Source organism: Arvicanthis niloticus, chromosome 27 (genome assembly GCF_011762505.2).
Source record: "Arvicanthis niloticus isolate mArvNil1 chromosome 27, mArvNil1.pat.X, whole genome shotgun sequence".
Lineage (NCBI taxonomy): Eukaryota > Metazoa > Chordata > Mammalia > Rodentia > Muridae > Arvicanthis > Arvicanthis niloticus.
In genome coordinates this window covers 4,642,304-4,662,310 of record NC_133435.1, presented here as the reverse complement: position 1 = coordinate 4,662,310, position 20,007 = coordinate 4,642,304, and the positions used below count along the sequence as shown (strand labels likewise).

Sequence of the window (20,007 nt, the reverse complement as noted above, 5' to 3'; positions counted from 1 at the left end):
AAAAACACAGAATTGTATTTTCCCAAACTGCAAAATACATTTTTTCAAGTATTATAAATACTTCAGAAAATTGACCATAAAGTATGGCTGTAAGTTTTTATAAGTGTCAAAGATTAAAAATATCCAGAATATGTTCTACTACTATAAAACAATGAAGTAAAATCAGAAATTAATGACAAAAAACTAGAAACCTCCAAATTTGTAAACTGAAAATATATTTTTAAATAAACCTTTAATAAGAATGAACTAAAAAGTTAAATGAGGAAATTCATTCTATATAAATGAGAATAAAACTACTACTTTCCAAATCTGTGGTATGCTGGTAAATAATATTAAAGAAAAGTTGAAAACCTTAATTACAGAAATAGTTAAGGCAGGAGGCTAGGAAATTATATGAATTAAATAGGTATCAATCTAAAACTATTTTAAAAAAAAACTAAAAAAATAAGATCAGAAATCGATGAAATATAAAACTACATAAAATAGAGTACAGAGAAACCCAAACTTTTGATTATTTTAATAAACTTGAAAAACCTTCAATTAAGATGATTAAGAATAAAAGTACAAGCCATGAATACCCAGCTCTGGTGACAGAGGTCATTTCTGTAAAGGCTGTTGACACAAAATAACTGAAAACAAAAATAAAAAAAAAAAAAACAGGAAGAAAAATAGAAAGGGTATGGATATTTTTACTAATATACATTTGAAATTAAGAGAATAGATTTCTAGAAAAACATAACAGACACAAGAAATGAGAAGATTGACTACATTCATAACCATCAAAGAAACTGAAGTAGGAGCCAAACTCTTAGAAACAAAATTCCAAACTCAAGATGGCTGTACCAGGGAGTTTTACCAACCATTTAAAAAAAAAAAAAAAAAGATGTAATTCTAATGTTGGCAAAGATTCTGAGAGAACAGAAGGTATGCTTCCTAGTTTGGATTATGCCACAAATCCTAAGGACCAGGGAAAAGGAACCATTAATATCTTTTTTTGAACACTGACATGAAAACTCTAAATTAAGTATGAGCACACTGACTCTAAGACTCAGGGCCCTGATGGTTTACTCCAGCAAAAAACGACGGGGTATATAGTATATACTGACAGATTAAAGGGGATCTCAGTGCAGAGGTACTTGGTCATTTTTAAAATGTTTGCACTGACACACTAGTGCTGTTCATGCTTTGGTCTGAGAAGCTTCTCTTTGAAGTAAGCAGTAGTAACTGCAGGGACTCATAACTAGTCCAGAACTGAGAGTAAATGGCTGTTGGATGCTCAGCCCTAGATGGGACACCTGTGTCACCCATTGCAGGCTCAGAAAACATGGTGGAAAGGGCAGAAAGAATGGCAGGAATAATCTTCAGGCATGACATGGCTTACACTCTTGAACTTAAAAGCTGTGATTACCTGTGATGGACCTACACAAGATTGGATTTGTCAGCATCCTGCCAGAGAAGAGAGAGGGACTCACACAGCCCCATCCCTCTCTGAAGATCTATAGGTAATTAATGATTTCCAGGGGAAGGAAGACACGCTCTTCAGCAGTGTAACCACTGGTAAGATGCCCATGCTTCTGTAAGCAACCCTAATGAAACTCACTGGGTCACAAAATAAAACAATGAGTAGATGTTAAAGTAGAAAAGGGATTAGTTGGGAAGAGGACGTGTAATCAGTAGGAAGGGAAAAGGTGTGAACATGGCCAAAATACATTGTATGCATAGATGATAATGTCATAATAAAGCCTTCTATCAAATAAATGACTTTTTAAGTAGTTTTTCAACAACCTAAAATAGTAAGAAAATACTTTAAAATATATCATTATACTCAACAGTAATAAATTAAAAAGTTTTATCTTGCAGATCAAGAAAAAAACAAGGACGCCTGGGGTCAGATCTTTATTCAACACTGCCCGGAAGTTCTAACCAACACAAGGCGGCAAAAAAAAAAGGAAAGGCAGAGGGAAAAAAAGACTGAAAACAAAGAAACACATTAACATTATTGACAGATGATATGTATATAAAAATATTCAGAGTAAACCACTTGAATTAACAGAAGAGTTTGGTGAAGTCTCTGAATTTGAAATATATATACATATATAAATCAATGATACTTGTGTACATCAGTTACAAATGATCCAAGTTTAAGAATAATACCATTGACAATAGCATTAACTGTTAATGAAAGCTTATGACATTTTTTTGACGAAGTAACGTAAATATATTCAGAGAAGTAGTATACTGACATGCTTTAGAAAACAAAGATGATCTAAACAAATGAAAAGGGGAAAGACAGAGACAAAAAAAAAATGGAGCAGAGTCTGAAAGCAGGGCCATCCAGGGACTGCCCCACCTGGGGATCTATCCTGTCTGCTGACACCAAACACAGTACTGTTGCTATTGCCAAGAGGTGCTTGCTGACAGGAACCTGGCGTGGCTGTTCCTTGGGAGGTTCTGCCAGCAATGGGCCAATGCAGATGTGAATGCTTGGAGCCAACCATCAAACTGAGCAGGGGGACCCCGGTGGCAGAGCTGGCCGAAGAACTGGAGGAACAGAAGGGGACTGCAACCCCATAGGATGACCCAGTGCTCCCAGGGACTAGACCACCAACCAAGGAATGTACAGGGAGGGATCCATGGCTCCAGATACATATGTAGCAGAGAATGGCCTTGTCTGACATCAATGGGAGGGGAGGCCCTTGGTCCTGTGGAGGTTTGATGCCCCAAGGTAGGGGAATGTTGGAGCAGAGGGGGTGAGGGGAGCAAGCAGATGGAATGAGGGAGTTGTGAAGGGGTAACTGGGAAGGGGGATATCATTTGAGATGTAAACAAATGGAATGATTAATTAATTTAAAATAAAAGAAAAAAATTAAATTTCATTCCTAAATGTAAAGACTCACTACTATAAAAACACCAGTTCTGAAATTTGCAAACGTAATGTTATTTCAGTTAAAATTCCAAGTGTATAGATAGCGCCTGAATATATGAAGGCAAAGAGATCTTGGAAGAGAGGAAGAGGTAATAAGAATTGTTTAACTAGATGTGAAGACACCGCCATCACATCATAGATAAAATGAGTGCTTGGTGGCCTGAGAAGTCTTTAGAAGGTATTAACAGAGAATATGAGTATGATTTCAAAGTAAGAACATTCTCAAGTAAAAAATAGCATGTACTTAAGAAAAAGGACTCATAAATTGAACCCCCAAATGGAAGGTTTGATATTTCCATATATCACAATCAAATATTTCCAAATGAGAAGAAGCTAAGAAGTAGAAAGTGATGTGCAGCATGAGTAAGCAAGAGGAATTACTACCTAAAGCACCAAGAACTCAGAAAGCTGTAAGGAAAAGACAATTCAATAAGAAAGTGGCACACACACACATACATACATACATACATACACACACACACACACACACACACACACACACACACACACACACACACTCCAAGTAGACGATTACATGAATTAGACATCAAGGAAACGCAGTCAAGACATTAATGACAAGTCACTCTACAGCAGGCCAGGTGAGAGTGAGGTGCTGGACAGTACCAGGCATGGTGCCATACCATGGGAGGAGCTCCTCCCCTCCACTGATGTGGGTCATATGAAATGCATGTGCACACTCCTCTGCATGCCTAAGAGTATCTGTGGTAGCTTTATTTGTAAATGTCACTGTAACAGAAACATAACTGTTAGATTTATAGAGTCCATTTTTTTGTCTTTTTTTTTTTTTTTTCAGAGCTGAGGATCGAACCCAGGGCTTTGTCTTGCTAGGCAAGCGCTCTACCACTGAGCTAAATCCCCATCCCCTGTGGAGTCCATTTTTACAGTTGAATTCCACACAGCTACACAGGACACACATTAAGTGGGAGGACAAAAAAAGAGATTCCTTTATATAACATTTAAATATAGAGAGTTCAAGGTTGACAAGCCTGAGTTTTATTTGCTAACTAATTCATGGGCATTTAGGATATTTTTCAGGGCCTGGGGAGATGATTCACTAAGATTGCCTGATGGACAAACCTAAGGACCTGAACTCTAATCCTCAGCTCACACAGAAGCATGTGGTCACGTGCATGTATGCATTAGAAAAATATTCACCTTTTTTAAGCTATCAGGTTCATAGATGGTAGATTTTAGTAGAAGGAGGGGGAAACAATTCAATTGGTAGAAATGGAGGGAGATTTGATTACAGTTATAATTGGATTGGGGTAGGCTGATCTAATTAAAATTTTGATAGTTTACCTAGAGAAGCCAGGCCATCACATGAGTTTTCACTTAAAAGATTATCTTCTGAAAGGAATGCCTTTCTCTGGGTCTTACATGTTTTCTTCTAAAATCCTGACTCGGGTAAGTAGAAGATAAGTTGCCTTTTTCTCTCTCAAACTGTGGATGTGTGCAGAAGAAGACTGCTCCCTGATACCTCACATACACCATAAAAGACATATAAAACTTCTACAGCAGGACAGGATCTCTTCCTGTTAAAGTTCATTCATTCATCTGTTCACTCAGTTATTTGGAAAAGTTTCACTAGGCAAATGTTAGTGCTAATCACTGTTTTAAATGTTTGGCCTCTAGCATGAAGCATGCCCCCATGCAACTTATATTATTGTACATGTTCTGCATAGAGGTGGAGAAACAGTAATTTTAACAGAACAACACACATGCAGAATGCCAGAGACAACAGTACAGGGTGCTAGAGGCCAGAGGGAGGAACAGCTGCATCTTTAACTAGGGCTGTCACAGCTGGCTGGCATTGTGAGCAAGGAGGAAGACCTTTCCTGGTCATGAGCAAAAGCTCTAGAGCAGAAATAGCTGTGCACAGCAACAAGGTAGGTATGCTGTAAAGGCATAAGGGTTGAGCCTCAGAGGCAAACAGACTAAGACCTGGAAAACTCTGCAGCCCACTGAATGAACGGTTTGCCTTCTCCTGGGAGTATAATGCGGTGCCACTGCAACTTCATTGGCTGAATGGGTGCCCTTTTAATCAATCCCATTCAAATGTTTGTTTTTTCATAAATTGATGGGAACACATTACTGTAATGTGATCACTGAAAAGTTGAACCATGTTTTTAAGATTTTATTTTATATATACACATTTTATATATACACATATTTTTATAGATACATATAATATATATATATATATATATATATATATATATATATATATATATAGAGAGAGAGAGAGAGAGAGAGAGAGAGAGAGAGAGAGAGAATTGGTGGTGGTGGTTTGTTTGTTTATTTTTTTTCCAAGACAGGGTTTCTTTGTGTAGCCCTGGCTGTCCTGGAACTCACTCTGTAGAGCAGGCTGGCCTCGGACTCAGGGATCAAAGTGCCTCTGTTTTGTGTGCATCTATGCATGAGTATGCCCATGTGTATACAGACAGTTGTGAGCTGCCAAACATGGGCGCTGGGAACTGAACATGGGTATTCTGTAGAGAAGCATCCACTCTTAACCACTGACCCACTTCTCCAGCCTCATGTTTACTTTCTATTGCATTTTCTCTTTTTCTGCAGTTTCTGTTGGGTTGTTTGCATTTACTTATTTTTTTTTTTTTACATTATATGTTTTAGTCAATGGAGCAGTACTGAGCATATGTTAAAGACTCTTGTTTTCTAATCTGACATCTAGTTGTTGGCTTTGTTCACATTTCCTACATATAACTTAATTATTTTGAGACAGAGTATCTCTATGTAGCCATGGCTTACCTGGAATTTATTATGTAGTCCAGGCTGACTTCAGATTCAGAGATGCTTCTGTCTGTATCCCTAGTGCTGGGTTTAAAGGCATGTGCCATTCAAGCCTGGCTTGTGTTTTTTTTTAAGACACAGTTTTTGACTCGGCCTCAAGTGTACTGGGATTGTAAATATAAACCACCACATCGAGTTTAAATTTAAAGTCAATGTGATATTTAAGTCACAAAGCCATAGAATGTTGTCTTCATCAAACTCTCCTCTCAAACAGCAAGTACTATACTTTCTGAAATTATGAGACTTTTAAGGGTTTTTTTTATTATTATTCCTTTTGAATACTGTTTTTCTGTAACCTTTGAAGGTGGAATTCATAATTTTCCCCTCCATAGAGTCAATTTTACAATCACAAATATTACATATAACATCTTACCAAGCTACACACTACTTTTGCTATGTTAAAATGAAGGTGCATACAAAGCTGGTGTGGTCTATAAGAGTATGAGACAGGACATGTGTCACTAAGCTTTGGGAATAGGACCCACATTACCAGGAACCATATAGGGTCACCTCAGCCCTAGTGACACATGGGAAATTAAGGACAAAAGCAACCTGACAGATAAGCCAAGCAAGAAATCCTTGTAGAGGAAATTCTCTTTTCCAAAGTTCAAAGATCATCTCTTACAGGACTGGGGAGATGGTTCTGCTGGCGAAGTGACTGTTGTACAAGGACAAGGACTCAAGTTTTGATCCCAACAAAAGCTAGGTGTGACAGAGAGCATCTGTTATACCCCAGGGATGGAAAGGTAGGCAAAAGCCTAATTCAATAGTCTGATGTTTAATGAGAAACTGTTTCCAAAACTAAGGTAAGAAACAACGAGGAAGACCTACCTCAACGTGACTCCTCACTTCCACATGCGCACGCACCAATAGCACACACACACACAAGATCGTCTGCAGAAAGACGGGAGGGAAAAGGTCTGGTCTGAAGAAGAAAATACGTTTTTAGGAAAGGAGACGGCTAATTCTGTCACATTGACTAGACCTGGGAACCAAGTAAGAGATAAGCTGACAGGACCACCTGTAAAGGATTTTCTTGTTCAGATTGTTTTAAACAGGATGATCCACTCTAAATATGAATAGTGCTTCTGGTGGCAGCCGGATAAAAGTCAGCCCAAGGGAAAAGTCTGGGGTTTGCCTGCTTGCCTTCCCGCTGTCCAGCTCACTCTCCCTGTTCTCAGGTTGCTGTCCAGTTCATCCATCCTGCTGCTACCATTTTTTGTTAATATCAGAATCCAGATTCTTCAGCCTTCCAATGTGGAATAAAGACCAGTGGCCCTCAAGGAATGAATCCTCCAGGCGTTTTTAAACTGCAGAGACATGTATGTAGTCTTGTAGACTATGTGGCTTCTGAGTTCTCAATCTCTCCAGTGTCAACATCTGTTCTGTACCCTGTAAGCCAATCTAGTAAGTCCCCTGTTACTGTATATCTACTGAACACACTATCAGCTCTGTTCCTCTGGAGAACCCCAACTAATAGACATCTTTCCAACTTCAGTTCTTTGTCTTAAGTGTTTTCACTGTTTAAGTCAAAAGCTTTATGGTATCATTTTTTTATTATTTACCGGTACTTAAAAGTCAATTTTTTTGTTTTGTTTTACCTTTCTTATTAACACTTTTGATTTTACTTTTGTGAACTAACTTTTTATGCTAAACTGTAATAGAACCATCAAGCGTTTATTAATAATTCAAAAGTCAAATGAACTATGGTGACTTATTGAGGGGTTGATAAAGTTAGCTGGAATGTAAAAACTAAGCCTTTTCTGTCACCATCTTGCCACTGAGATTTCATTCCTGTATTTATAACATGTCATTCATTCACTTAACTAGTACATACTCAGCACCTGTCATGTACAGGGTAGTGTTCTACATGTATAGGACACTAGTGAATAGAGGCAAGGTTCCTGCTTTACTGGAATTTAGATTCTAATGGCAGACAATAATAGTAACAACCACTAATGATTCTGCAAGTACCTTGCTGAGATAGTTCTACGCACTTTACAAATAGTGATGTAATAATCACAGTAACAATAAGAATTACCTCTACTTTTGCACAAGGAATAGTGGACAGGAGAGAAAAAATCATTTGCCCAACTGTATATAGCTAGGGAGGGCAGAACTGGGGTTAGAGCCAAGAGAGCCTCATACTTGGTCTCAATACTTTGTCTCTGACCAAAAAGAAAAAGGTGCATGAAGTAATATAAACAAAGAGTAAACCAACTAGGGGTCAGCATTATGGAAATACAGAACTGGGTGCTATAAAGACACTTTTGCAAGGGAGGAGTGGGGCATAGTATAGATGTCAGGGGAAACATCACTGAGGAAGCAGCACTAAGTTATGACTAAAAAGGAGTTACAGCTGTCTTGGGGAACAAAGGTGAAGAACAAGACTTTAAAAAAACAGAAGAATGCATGCCTGCACTCAAGGGTCTGAGGCAGGAGGAGGGTCAGTGTAGCCAGCTTGGCATATACTACAAGGCCTTGGCTCAAAACTAAAAGAAACAATGGAATCCTATCTTGTTGGAAGAAATAGAAATGTCCAGTTGAGTGTATCTGGAGTGTGGTGTGCTAAAGTCAGGAAGGCAGGCAGGCAGGCAGGAGGCCAACTGTGTAAAAACAAGTGGTTCTTTTATCCTAAGTGTCAAAAACACTATCTGGTAATTTGAAAAGATCACTCTGTTCTGTGCAAAAATAAGAAAGTCCCTCTGAAGGCAATTACAAGTCTAAGAGGAAAATGACAGTGGCCTGAATGAACGTGAGAATGACAGGGAAAGAAACTTCAGGGTAATTTTCACAATACTTGACAAGAGTGGCAAGTGAACAGGATGTGACGAGTGAAGGAAGAGGGTCTCCAGCTTTGGGTTTCAGCCACTACGATGATAGCAGTGTCCTTTGTGTGAGGCTGGGTGCTTCCATAAGGGGGGAAAAAAAATGAGGCTTTTCACCTTCTACTTATGGAGGAGGCACATTTGGGAGGGGGGTGGTTCTTTTCTAATTCTCTTTCTTCATTTAAAAGTTCCAAAGGAAGGGCAGGAAAGAACTGAAACGTTCAATTTTAAGAGATCCTTCCACTTGAAATATACTGAAAAACAGAATCCGCTTTATTGAGCATTGGCTGTCCCCAGGATCTCAGTGATGGGGCACAAGACAACGTTGGCGAAGCCATCTTAATCCCATCTCGTGCTCTTCCTGGCAGTTAGGCCCACTGTTCCATAAATTCTCACTGTCGTAAACGCTCACAGCATCTCCTCTCACGCTACAACACTTAATGCATATAGCTATATTATCTATATATATCTTAACAAGCAATGCGACTATAACCCCTGCCTTCAAGGCTAGTGGTTTCGCAGGAATGGTACCTTTGGAAAGCTCGTGGCTGCCCCCGTACTTATTTGCGCCTTCTTCATATCCACTTAAGTGACAACTCTAGTCCCTAGGCTGCGGGGTCTACTGAGGAGCAGGAGCCGTTGGGTCGGTCAGTTGGCAAGCTCTCCTCAGATCTCACGCTTGCGAGACGCGGACCGGCTCCCGGCGCCTTCCGTCCTCGCAGAACCGCAGCGAAAGAGTCTGGGAGGGGGTCGGGAAAGGAGAAGACGCAAGCGAGATTAAGTAATTGGTTCTCGAAGGAACAAGATGATATTTGGGGTCGACTATGAAGCACCGGTTTCAAACGCCCGCCCCCTAAACAGCCTTGGCTCCGCCCCTCGTCGACGTCACTCCATATTTTTCCTGTGTCTCTGCTGATTGGTCACCGCGTCAGCCTCTGAGAGACGGTTAAAAAAAAAAAAAAAAAAAAAAAAACAACTATTCTCCGGATTTGCTTCCGGGTGTGGAGTTCGCGTCTCCTACACAGCGGTTGGAAGTGCGAAGATTTTGCTTCCGGGTCATAACTGAGCCCCAGGTGTAGAGACTGGAAGCTCTGCATTTTGTTTCCGGTCTTGGGCTGGCACCCCCGGCGCAGAGGTTTCTGGGAGTTAAGGGTCGCAATGGTTCGAGAGTGAGCGTCAGAAGGTGCTGCGTCGGACCCCCCTCCAGAGTGAGTTGCAGTGGTTTGTGGTCCTTATGCGAGTGGCACCGGGGAGCCGGGTCGTCGCCGCGAGCCGTGACGATCGTCTGGGCCGCGGTGCCCGGATGGCGGTCAGGAGCTGCAGCCGAGCCCGGGCCAGTCACAGGCGCGGCGCCTCTGACACTGAGAACAGCAAAGGAGGGTGGGATGGGGGAGAAGCTCCCACTTCGCACACGGTCTGTCTGAGCATGCTGCTTAACGGAGATTTAGTAGCCCTATAGTTGGCTGGAATTCTTATTTGACAGCTAAAAATTGCAAAAGGTTCTCTTGTAGCCGAGGCTAGCTTCGAACTCCCGATTCTTTTGCTTTCGCCTCCCAAGCTCTGGAATCACAGAAGTACCCCCGTCATACCCAGTTCAGGATGGGTTTTTGATGTTCGGTTGGGTAGAGTTCCGATTTTCCGAGCATCGCTTAAGTGACAGCCTACCAACGCCTTATAAATGTTGCATCATTTTGTTTTAGAAGAAAATTGAATCAACAAGATTCTGGGGTAATGTTGTGGAGGGACCTAGTTCAGCTAGAGCTACATTTTGAGACCCTATCATAAAAAAATAAATAAAATCTCAGAGAACCTAGTGCTAGTGGAATAACAAGAATTTTTAAAAGTCAATAATTTTAAAAGCCACACTGCACTATTGTCCAAGATCTGACATCACGTGTCAGAAATCTCATGATACTGTAGAAATGTCAGCATTGCACAAATGACAGAAACAAGCTAGGAGACTTGCCCAGGGCTACCCAACTAAAATAGAAGCACAAACTCAGATCTTCATAGTAGTTATTATTTATACTAACAAAGAGTGCCTGGCAGTGCATATCTAGTAAACACCCTGAGTTTCATAATCCAGCTTTTTAGGAACTTGTGTTGAAGCCCGGCGGTGGTGGCGCACGCCTTTAATCCCAGCACTTGGGAGGCAGAGGCAGGCGGATTTCTGATTTCGAGGCCAGCCTGGTCTATAGAGTGAGTTCCAGGACAGCCAAGGCTATACAGAGAAACCCTGTCTCAAAACAACAACAACAACAAAAGGAACTTGTGTTGAAACAAACTACTTGTGTAATTTTGGGGAGAGTTTTGAGAATGATTTAGGGATAGATAATTATGAATGATCTGTAAAATGAGAGTGTAACTTAAACTCACTTTTGTCGAAGAATAAAAGATGACAACAGCAGCCAGGCCAACTTTTGAACCTGCAAGAGGCGGGAGAGGAAAAGGAGAAGGGGATTTGAGCCAGCTCTCCAAGCAGTACTCAAGCAGAGACCTTCCCTCACACACAAAGATAAAGTACAGGTAAGAAGGCCTTCCGTTTGTTTTGTTCACAGAATGGGACCAAGCCTATATGACTTATGATCATGTCTAAATTATAGTATTCAAGTTTCTGATCTTCCAAGAAAAGGATTTCAGAAATGTTTACAATAAAATTGTGCGGTATAGTTAGTTGCAAAGTGTTGCTGACATTCTTCCAGCATGACTTCCTATGAACCTGAAATTGCTGTGTGGAGATGAAGCAGGCACTGGTCGTCACGACGATCACCCAGAGAAGACGGAGCTGTAGTGAATGTGGAAGTGGTGCTGTAACAGCCCTGGAGTTGATGGACTGTTTTAAAAAGGCGGAGACATTCTGTTGTAGGAAATTGTGTGCTTCCGCTTGTTCTTCTAGTGATACCGGAACAGCACTAGTGTGCTAATAACCCTCAGATTAGAATATTGTTTTGTCCTCTTCCATTTTGTTCTTGACAGACAGTTACATTCTGGATTGTCTCAAACTGCTGTAGCCATATGGGTTCTTTTTCTTGACCAGTGAGGGTAACGTTTTCTGACCTGGCTTGTTTTGTGTTGTTTTCCTACTTAAGACAAACTACACAGGATGCCCCTGAAGAGGTTCGCAACCGAGACTTCAGGAGAGAGTTGGAAGAGAGAGAGAGAGCTGCTGCAAGGGAAAAAAATAGGGACCGTCCAACCCGAGGTACCCATACTGTCCCTCATGTTTGTCTCAGAATTGTGTGGTGGAAACTGCATCCTGTGAATTGGAAATAGTTAACATTTTTGTTAGCTATATCTCTTTGGTAAATGGTTAGAGATGATAATGACGTTCGTCCCAATCCCATCTTGTCAAGCATTGGCATTAGGAGAAATGGTGACCTGGAGTGTTTTAAACCCATTGTTCCAGTTCCTGTCTGTAGACTTTCAATTTTACAGCAGCTGGAACCGAGGCCTTCTGTCTGGGACTCCCATGTAATTGAAGAGTTTTCAGAGAAGCATCAGTTACCCTTGTTGTGTTTCTAGTACATGTGAGCATTGGCTAGGTCTCCTGAGATGCTGTAATCTGCATATTCATCAATTCATTTCATGTTAGCCAATGAATATTTATCAACGACTTACTTTTGCAGTGGTGGCACACGCCTTTAATCCCAGCACTAGGGAGGCAAAGGCAGGAGGATTTCTGAGTTCGAGGCCATCCTGGTCTACAGAGTGAGTTTCAGGACAGCCAGGGCTACACAGAGAAACCCTGTCCCCCTATCTCAAAAAACCAAAAAAAAAAAAAAAAAAAAAAAAAAAAAAGACTTACTTGCCAGTCACAGGGTGGATCCCTGCTGTCACTATGCTTGTGTGGATTCTTTTTGCCCAAAGGTTTCTAAAATGTTCTTTAAATCTATACTTATTTCAATATGCTAAATGTTTGTTTTCTTCAGAACATACAACTTCCTCTTCAGTGTCAAAGAAGCCCCGCTTAGACCAGATTCCTGCTGCCAACCTTGATGCTGATGACCCTCTCACAGACGTATGTGTTTTAGTTTTGGGTTTGCATTAGGTTTTGCTTATTTGTTTGCTTGTTTTAAGCCCCCTCAGTGCTGGAACTATGAGCCTCTGCCATTGGGCCCAGCATATCATATTTTCCTAAAAAAATTTTTTAATACATTTTGGCTTTATGTTATTGAAATATGTCACTGACCTCAACTTTAAAGTTTATAATTGTTTTTAAAACAAAAAGTATTCTTCTGTGTCAAAGTCTTTTAGGACAGGTTTAATCTGGAGAGCTATGTGGAAACAGTCTGTGAAAAAGGATGTGCCCGCCCCTGACAGTATTGTCAGTGGTACGGGAGGTTAAGCTGACTTGCTTAAACTACACAGGACGCTGTCAGGATGAGCGCCCTGTGAACAGCACCACTGAGTGTTCTACCCAGTGCTGCCCTTTATTTTCCTTACGTGTGACACCCTTCCAGACACGTAGTGCTCACAGGTCCCTTAGTGATTAGAAAGGCAAGTAGTCTAAGCAGATAGAGCATGAGCGTTCACTGGGACACGTCTGCCTTTTTAGTTGTACGTAGCTCAGACTGGTCTACTAATCACAGCCTTCTTGCCTCTTACCTCAGCGTCCTGAGTAGTCCACTGCACCTGACTTCCAACTTCAACTGAGCAGGCATGAGTGACCTTCCTTGAGTAGTATCTAATTGCATATATATGTCAGCAATTAGAGCTGACTGATAGAGTTATTAGAATGAGAAGCCTTACAGTAAGTGAAATTCAGTTATTCATGCCAAATATTTCTGTTGGAATTGTAGCATCCCCTTTTGCACATTTGCTTGCTAACTTAGTCATTTTGAGCTACATGAAACTACTTTTAACTCTTTAGGGTTAAGACACTGAACATAGTACTATATTTTATTGTAAAGTGTTACTTTGCCATGTGAAAATCCTTTTTAACTGTGTAAATATGAAAGGTACTTTATCAGGGGATGACATTTTAGTAAGCATTTGTAATTTTTTGGTTGGGTTTTATTTATTATATTTTTATTGGTTATTGGCATTTAGGTACTTTTCCCTGTAGGAAAATTTTGTTCTAAAGACTATGAGAAAGGTAAATAATGTTTTTTTGTTTTTTGTTTTCTGATATCCTGGGTCACGGTGACCTGTCCCAGGAGGAGGATGAGGATTTCGAGGAGGAGAGTGATGATGACGATACTGCGGCTCTTCTTGCAGAGCTAGAAAAGATCAAGAAAGAAAGGGCCGAGGAACAGGCCAGGAAGGTAGTGTTGGCATTCATGCTGCTCTGTCACCTTTTACCATGTCTACTGTTGGAACACCTGGAAATCTGTCTTCTGAAAATGGCATTCTCAGTCCCTAATTATGTAGTAAATTTCTTTCAGATAGTTCAGATAAACTATGATGTTCAACTTGTTTAAAAGCAAATGAACACATTTGATTTTTCTAATTAAATGCCAGAATTAAAGATAGTCTACAGCAGTGGTTCTCAGCCTTCCTAATGCTGCAACCCTTTCATACAGTTCCTCATGTTATGGTGACCCCCAACCTTAAAATTACTTGGTTACTACTTCATAACTGTAATTTGACTAGTTATGAATCATAATGTACATATCTGTGTCTTCCAATCCTCATAAGCAGCTCCTGTGGAAGGGTTATTTGACCCCCAAAGGAGTCCTGACCCACAAGATTCTCTTCCTGTCTCCTGCTTACTTTGAGACATTTCTGTCTCAAAAAAAAAACTTAGTTAGTTCTAGTAATTTCTAACTTGTTTGCCCATTCAGTCTCTGCCTACAACATCAGTAGAGTACCAGGTTTGTAGAGCAGTGCTGAGGACGTGAGGGCTTTGTTCTAAAGGATCCCTGGGGCTCCTTTGTGTGTGCAGGATTGATTTCTTTTGGTAAAAGTAGAGAGATTGGAAAAAGTTTAGACTGCTTCAGTAATCCTCATATGCAATGAAATGAACTATAATCTGCATGGTAAGAGCTGGAGAGATGGCTCAGTCACTAAGAGCACTGGCTGCTCTTTCAGGGGACCCAGGTTCAATTCCCAACACTTAATGTGGTTACTCATAACCATTGTTGATAACTTAAACAAATATCAATCCCACTTTGCTGTGCTTTGGGGATGACAGAAATCGATGACCTGATAGATCAAGAAGAAAGAGTCTCTCTAGAAGTCACTTTAGGATAAACCTTATTTTCCACATGGGTTCCTGATACTTCATTTTAATATGCAAATATAAACAATGGATTTCACTTTTACCAGGACAAGTAACTGGTAGGTGAAAGTATGTCTGTCATTTGTGGGGAAAACCTTTTAGGTTACTGCAGAGATCTTTAGGTCAGGAACTCTGTATTACAATTAGGATCAGACAACTCTGAAAAACGATAAGGGGCTGGGAAGGGAGCAGTGAGGTGGCTCAGTAAACAGTGGTGCTTGTCAGTAAGCCACGCAGTCTGAATTCAACCCCGAGTTCAGTTCCCAAACCATGGAAGGAGAACTGACACTTGAAAGTTGTCCTCTGAGCCGGGTGGTGGTGGCACATGCCTTTAATCCCAGTACTTGGGAGGCAGAGGCAGGTGGATTTCTGAGTTCGAGGCCAGCCTGGTCTACAGAGTGAGTTCCAGGACAGCCAGGGCTACACAGAGAAACCCTGTCTCGGAAAAACAAAAAACAACAACAAAAAAAAAGTTGTCCTCTGATCTCCATGTATGCATGCTTCTACCCCTGAATTCAGCAAAAATAAATAAAATGTAAAAAAACAGACATTCTCCAAAGATGCCACAAAAACAGGAGCAGGCTTAATACACAGCACTGGGAAGAAAAGGTAACCTTTCCTCACTCAGTTACCAGCCTTGTGGGCCAGTGGTCAGATAGCCCGTGGGTCAAATCCACACTCACGCCCCTACTCTTGAGAAGTAGATTTTTGGGAACATGGCCACCCTGTTTATATAGGTACTGTGTCCACTTCTGCCCCAGAATAGCAGTAGAGCAGATGCAGCCATACAAGAGCGGTTACTGTCTGGTCCTTACAGGAAGTGTGCTAATCTATAACACTGTCTAATTAGCTCCAAAATGCTACCGTAAATACCTTCATAAAGCAGCTAAGAAAAGAGGACAGGGACAAAAGAAGTGAAGCTGTTACTCAATTCAAAGAAATACCAACAGTCTATTCTCTAAGTGTCAACCAGAAAACTGCGACAGTTGAGGCATCTAACAGGACAACTTTCAAGAGTCAGTTCTCTTTCCATGGTTTGAGAACTGAACTCGGGGTTGAATTCAGACTGCGTGGCTTACTGACAAGCACCGCTGTTTACTGAGCCACCTCACTGCTCCCTTCCCAGCCCCTTATCGTTTTTCAGAAAGCTGTCTGATCCTAATTGTAATACAGAGAGAAAGCTGTCTGATCCTAATTGTAATATTGCATCTCTGCAGTAACCTAAAAGGTTTTCCCCACAAATGACAGACATACTTTCACCTACCAGTTACTTGTCCTGGTAAAAGTGAAATCCATTGTTTATATTTGCATATTAAAATGAAGTATCAGGAACCCATGTGGAAAATAAGGTTTATCCTAAAGTGACTTCTAGAGAGACTCTTTCTTCTTGGTCTATCAGGTCATCGATTTCTGTCATCCCCAAAGCACAGCAAAGTGGGATTGATATTTGATTTAAGTTATCGATAACTTAAATAAATAACAGATAACTACAAAAATTACAAATAAGAATTTTAGAAATTTGTGGTTTCTAGGGAAATGGGGTGATTTGAGTCTGAAGAAATTGATGTTAAAATAGAAGTGAAGAAAGTGATCTAGATATGCATGGTGGCTCACACCTCTAATCCTAACACTCAGAGGCTAAGGCAGGAAAACCACGAGGTGAAGGCCAAACTGAACTAGTATTGAAAACTTGTGTCTTTAAAACAAAGGGAGAGTGGGCAAGATGGCCTAGCAGGGAACCTACAGGTGAGAGGATGGATTTCTGCAAGTTGTCCCCTGACCTCCATTGTACTATGGTACCCATATGCATGCGTACATGCTAAATGTAAACAGAAATACTTTTTTAAAAAAACAGACAGTATTGTAACTATGAAGAAAGCATATAGGAAAGGTTTAGTAGATCACTAACAATAAAGCATAAGAACAAAAGGTATTTTATATAAATTAATAGAAGTACATATTACTAGAATGTAACCGTCTTTTACATGATAGTTTGTCTTGTCTTAGGAATTACTCCTTAGTTAATAACTAATTCATCCTAGAGATGGAAACTTACATGGTTAGTAATTCAAAATTGAATTATGTTGTCTGTAGCCCCTTAAAAAGTGAGACAATAACCTTGCTAGCATCTCAGCGTCTCACAGTTTAGAGAGACTAATGACTGTGTTGCCAAGGGTGAGATACGTAAAATAAAAATGGCAAAGTACTTAATTTTTATAAATGAGATTTTTCTGGCATTTACTGAGAATCAGAAGAGGAGTGAGTCAGTGGTAGATGCTTTTCTCGCATATACCAGGCCCACAACCGTCCTTAGCACTGCAGAACTGGGCACGCTTGTGCACTCAGAAGTTGGATCAGAAGGTCAAGGTCATCCTCTGCTACCCACGCCATGCTAGTCCCACGCCAGCTTGGGCTGCTGGATACCCTGTTGTTGAAAGAAAGAAAGAGAGAGAGAGAGAGAGAGAGAGAGAGAGAGAGAGAGAGAGAGAGAGAGAGAGAGAGAGAGAAATGAGACAATGAGACTATTGGGCTAAGACAGTTGACTTGGGGTGAGTGACTTTGTGTCTTCCTCTGTCATTGACAGGAACAAGAACAAAAAGCAGAGGAAGAGAGAATCCGCATGGAAAACATTCTGAGTGGAAACCCTCTCCTAAATCTCACTGGCCCATCCCAGCCTCAGGCCAACTTCAAGGTTAAAAGAAGGTACGAAAAGGAATGGGTTGATATATGTGTGTGGACCATGAGTAGTGTTATGCGTGTTATATAACGTTTCTAGGATCCTGCCTTCTATTGATAACCTTCCCAATCAGATTTTAGAATAATGGAAGATGGAAGGAGGTGGGTGACGTCATCTTAATGCATACTCATGAGAACCAAGTCTCTGCTTAGTGATTGTCTAAATAAGAGAACCGGAATGCTCAAGTGCCCTTGACTGTAGCTACAAAACTTTACATGTGAGTGTCGGGCCCCCAAGCCCAACACGCACAATTCAATTCTAGAAGGATTTAGGGGACTTGGTATGGCCATATTCATGTTTGATATTCTAAGACATACACAGATCATACAGTTGTAAATCTTCATAGATATACATCCAGGTCACAAGGTGGAAAGATAGAGGCTTCCTTAGACTCCTGTTCCTCTAAGAGGTCACCAAACAGTGAAACTAAAGTTGAGACTGGGTGTTCAAGGGAGTGGTCCTGTAGGAACTTGTGTCAACTTAGTGCTGTAGGCACGTGATATGAGAGAAGGTGCAGGTTACCAAAGCTGAGCTAGAGTCAGGGCCGAGAGGGAATTCTCGTGTCCCGTGCGGAGGAGCGCGATAGAGAGCTGAGGAGGCTGCCTCACAGGTAGTGTGTGTGTGAGGGCTGAAGAGCCCTGCTGCCTCACCTGTGCACACATCTCTGCTCACCTCCCCTGCGGCTCTCAGCAGGGAAGAAGCACTGCCCTGCCACTCTCCTGCCTGCTCACCACCCTTCATGATAAAGCTCTGTCTTCACCCAGCCTCTTCTCTCACCCAGAACCACGGTTTTGTTAGTCACAGTACCAGCTGCTTTTTCCTAAACTCATTGGCTCCTTTGCTCAGTCACAGTCAAAGTAGTGCCCTAGCCAGCTAGAAGCTTAACACGTTCTTGAAGACGATAGGACAGCAAGGAGCTGCTTGCTGACAGCTAGCAGTTTATCAGAGCCCAGTCTCTACGCACTGGACCTGAGCAGTTGCCAGGCAGGAGTGAGGAGAGGCTTATGCTGAACGTGAAAGAGGGAACAGGTCTGAGGCATTGGAGGTTTGGAGTGCTCTGTACGTCTCTAAGTAAATCTAGCCTGTGTGTCTCTGCAGTTTGTCTAAGTTGGAAATAATACATCTGGGAGTTGCCAGCATGGGCAGAGAAAAGTCAAAAGATGTATCAGTACCTGAAAAAGTGCCCAGTTATAAGTGTGTAGTAAATGCATAATAAATAGTATTTGAATTTAAAATCATAGGCTGAGACGAAGCAGCCAGAGAAGAGGACAGCTATCTGAGAGATTCAGATAGTACTGGGAGAGGAAGGAGTGGTGGTCTAGGGGTAGTGCTGTAAGTGCAGAGTGAGGACCGTATCTTAGCATTGCAGAGGGGCCAGGCAGTTTGGGTGTTGGGAGCAAGGGAGTGAGTTAAGAGAAACTATCAATTACATGTGGAATATTAAACGAACATTTGTAGATTCAGGAACAAATATCCCTGTCACACTGCACTGTTCAGCTTTTAGTGTGTGTACTACATCAAGACAAATTTACTGACACTGTTTCCATAAGTATACATGGCTTTGCTCATTTCCCTTGTGTAGTTTCTCCTGGTAAGCATGCACCAGCACATACCAGCATGTTATGTAAGCTGTGTCTAGTGCATGTTTGTGTCTTTGTTGTATGTAAGGGTTATGTGTCTATAGGATGCCATGGCTCTGATGTTACATACTTTACATAACACCTGCCTATGGGTGTGTTTCGTGTTTTCTGAAATGTAACCGAGCTCTACTCTGAGCTCTTCAACAGGCACGGGCCAGACTATAAATCTTCATTGTTACACTCCTATGGTTCCTCCTTGCGTAACGATGTGTGTCTTGGTGGATATATCTGATAACAAGAATGTATGGAACCATACAAAGCACAATAAACAGATCACTTACTGTCTGATGATGTCACAATGAACAGATCACTTACTGTCTGATGATGTCACAATGAACATATCACTTACTGTCTGATGATGTCGTCTGGATCAAGACAAGTGGCCCTGCCTCTGGGTTTTAAACCTGAAGATACCACACCTTTACCTAAGCACAATCTGTGTGTGTTCTTTGTAACTCAGACTCGCTCCTACTAGAGAAGTGTGTGCTCTGAGTAGGGATGCCCTCCTGCTGTGCCAGCCTCGCACAGTAGGCATGCTGCTGCTTTTGCTGTCAGGGGACAGCTTGTTGAACATCTGTGATGATTTACAGTCTGTTGTGTTTTGTCTCCTGATGGAACTATAACGGGTTTGTTTTCGTTTTTTCCTCTGTAGGTGGGACGATGATGTGGTTTTTAAGAACTGTGCAAAGGGTATAGATGATCAGAAGAAAGACAAACGATTTGTAAACGATACACTTCGATCTGAATTTCACAAAAAGTTCATGGAGAAATATATTAAGTAGTACAGTTTTATGTGCATAATTAAAGACTAAAGTGTTAGAGATCAA

General features: G+C 41.1%; 2 protein-coding genes across 3 annotated transcripts in view; one reads left to right on the top strand and one right to left on the bottom strand.

Moving 5' to 3' along the window:
* Kdm4d (lysine demethylase 4D) overlaps positions 1–9,714 on the bottom strand; it is a 26,160-nt gene extending 16,446 nt beyond the window's left edge. Inside the window, exon 1 of one of the 2 annotated variants that reach the window (XM_076926052.1) lies at positions 9,115–9,714. The gene's annotated coding sequence lies outside the window, so the exon portion shown is untranslated. The remainder of the gene's footprint in view (positions 1–9,114) is intronic. The other variant, XM_076926053.1, reaches the window with a different exon arrangement.
* Cwc15 (CWC15 spliceosome associated protein) lies at positions 9,640–20,007 on the top strand. The gene is made up of 7 exons (XM_076926054.1): positions 9,640–9,791; positions 10,971–11,109; positions 11,673–11,785; positions 12,513–12,601; positions 13,740–13,847; positions 17,388–17,506; positions 19,833–20,007. The coding sequence occupies exons 2-7, from the start codon at positions 10,979–10,981 to the stop codon at positions 19,960–19,962; spliced, it is 690 nt and encodes a 229-aa protein (XP_076782169.1). The 5' UTR covers positions 9,640–9,791; positions 10,971–10,978; the 3' UTR covers positions 19,963–20,007.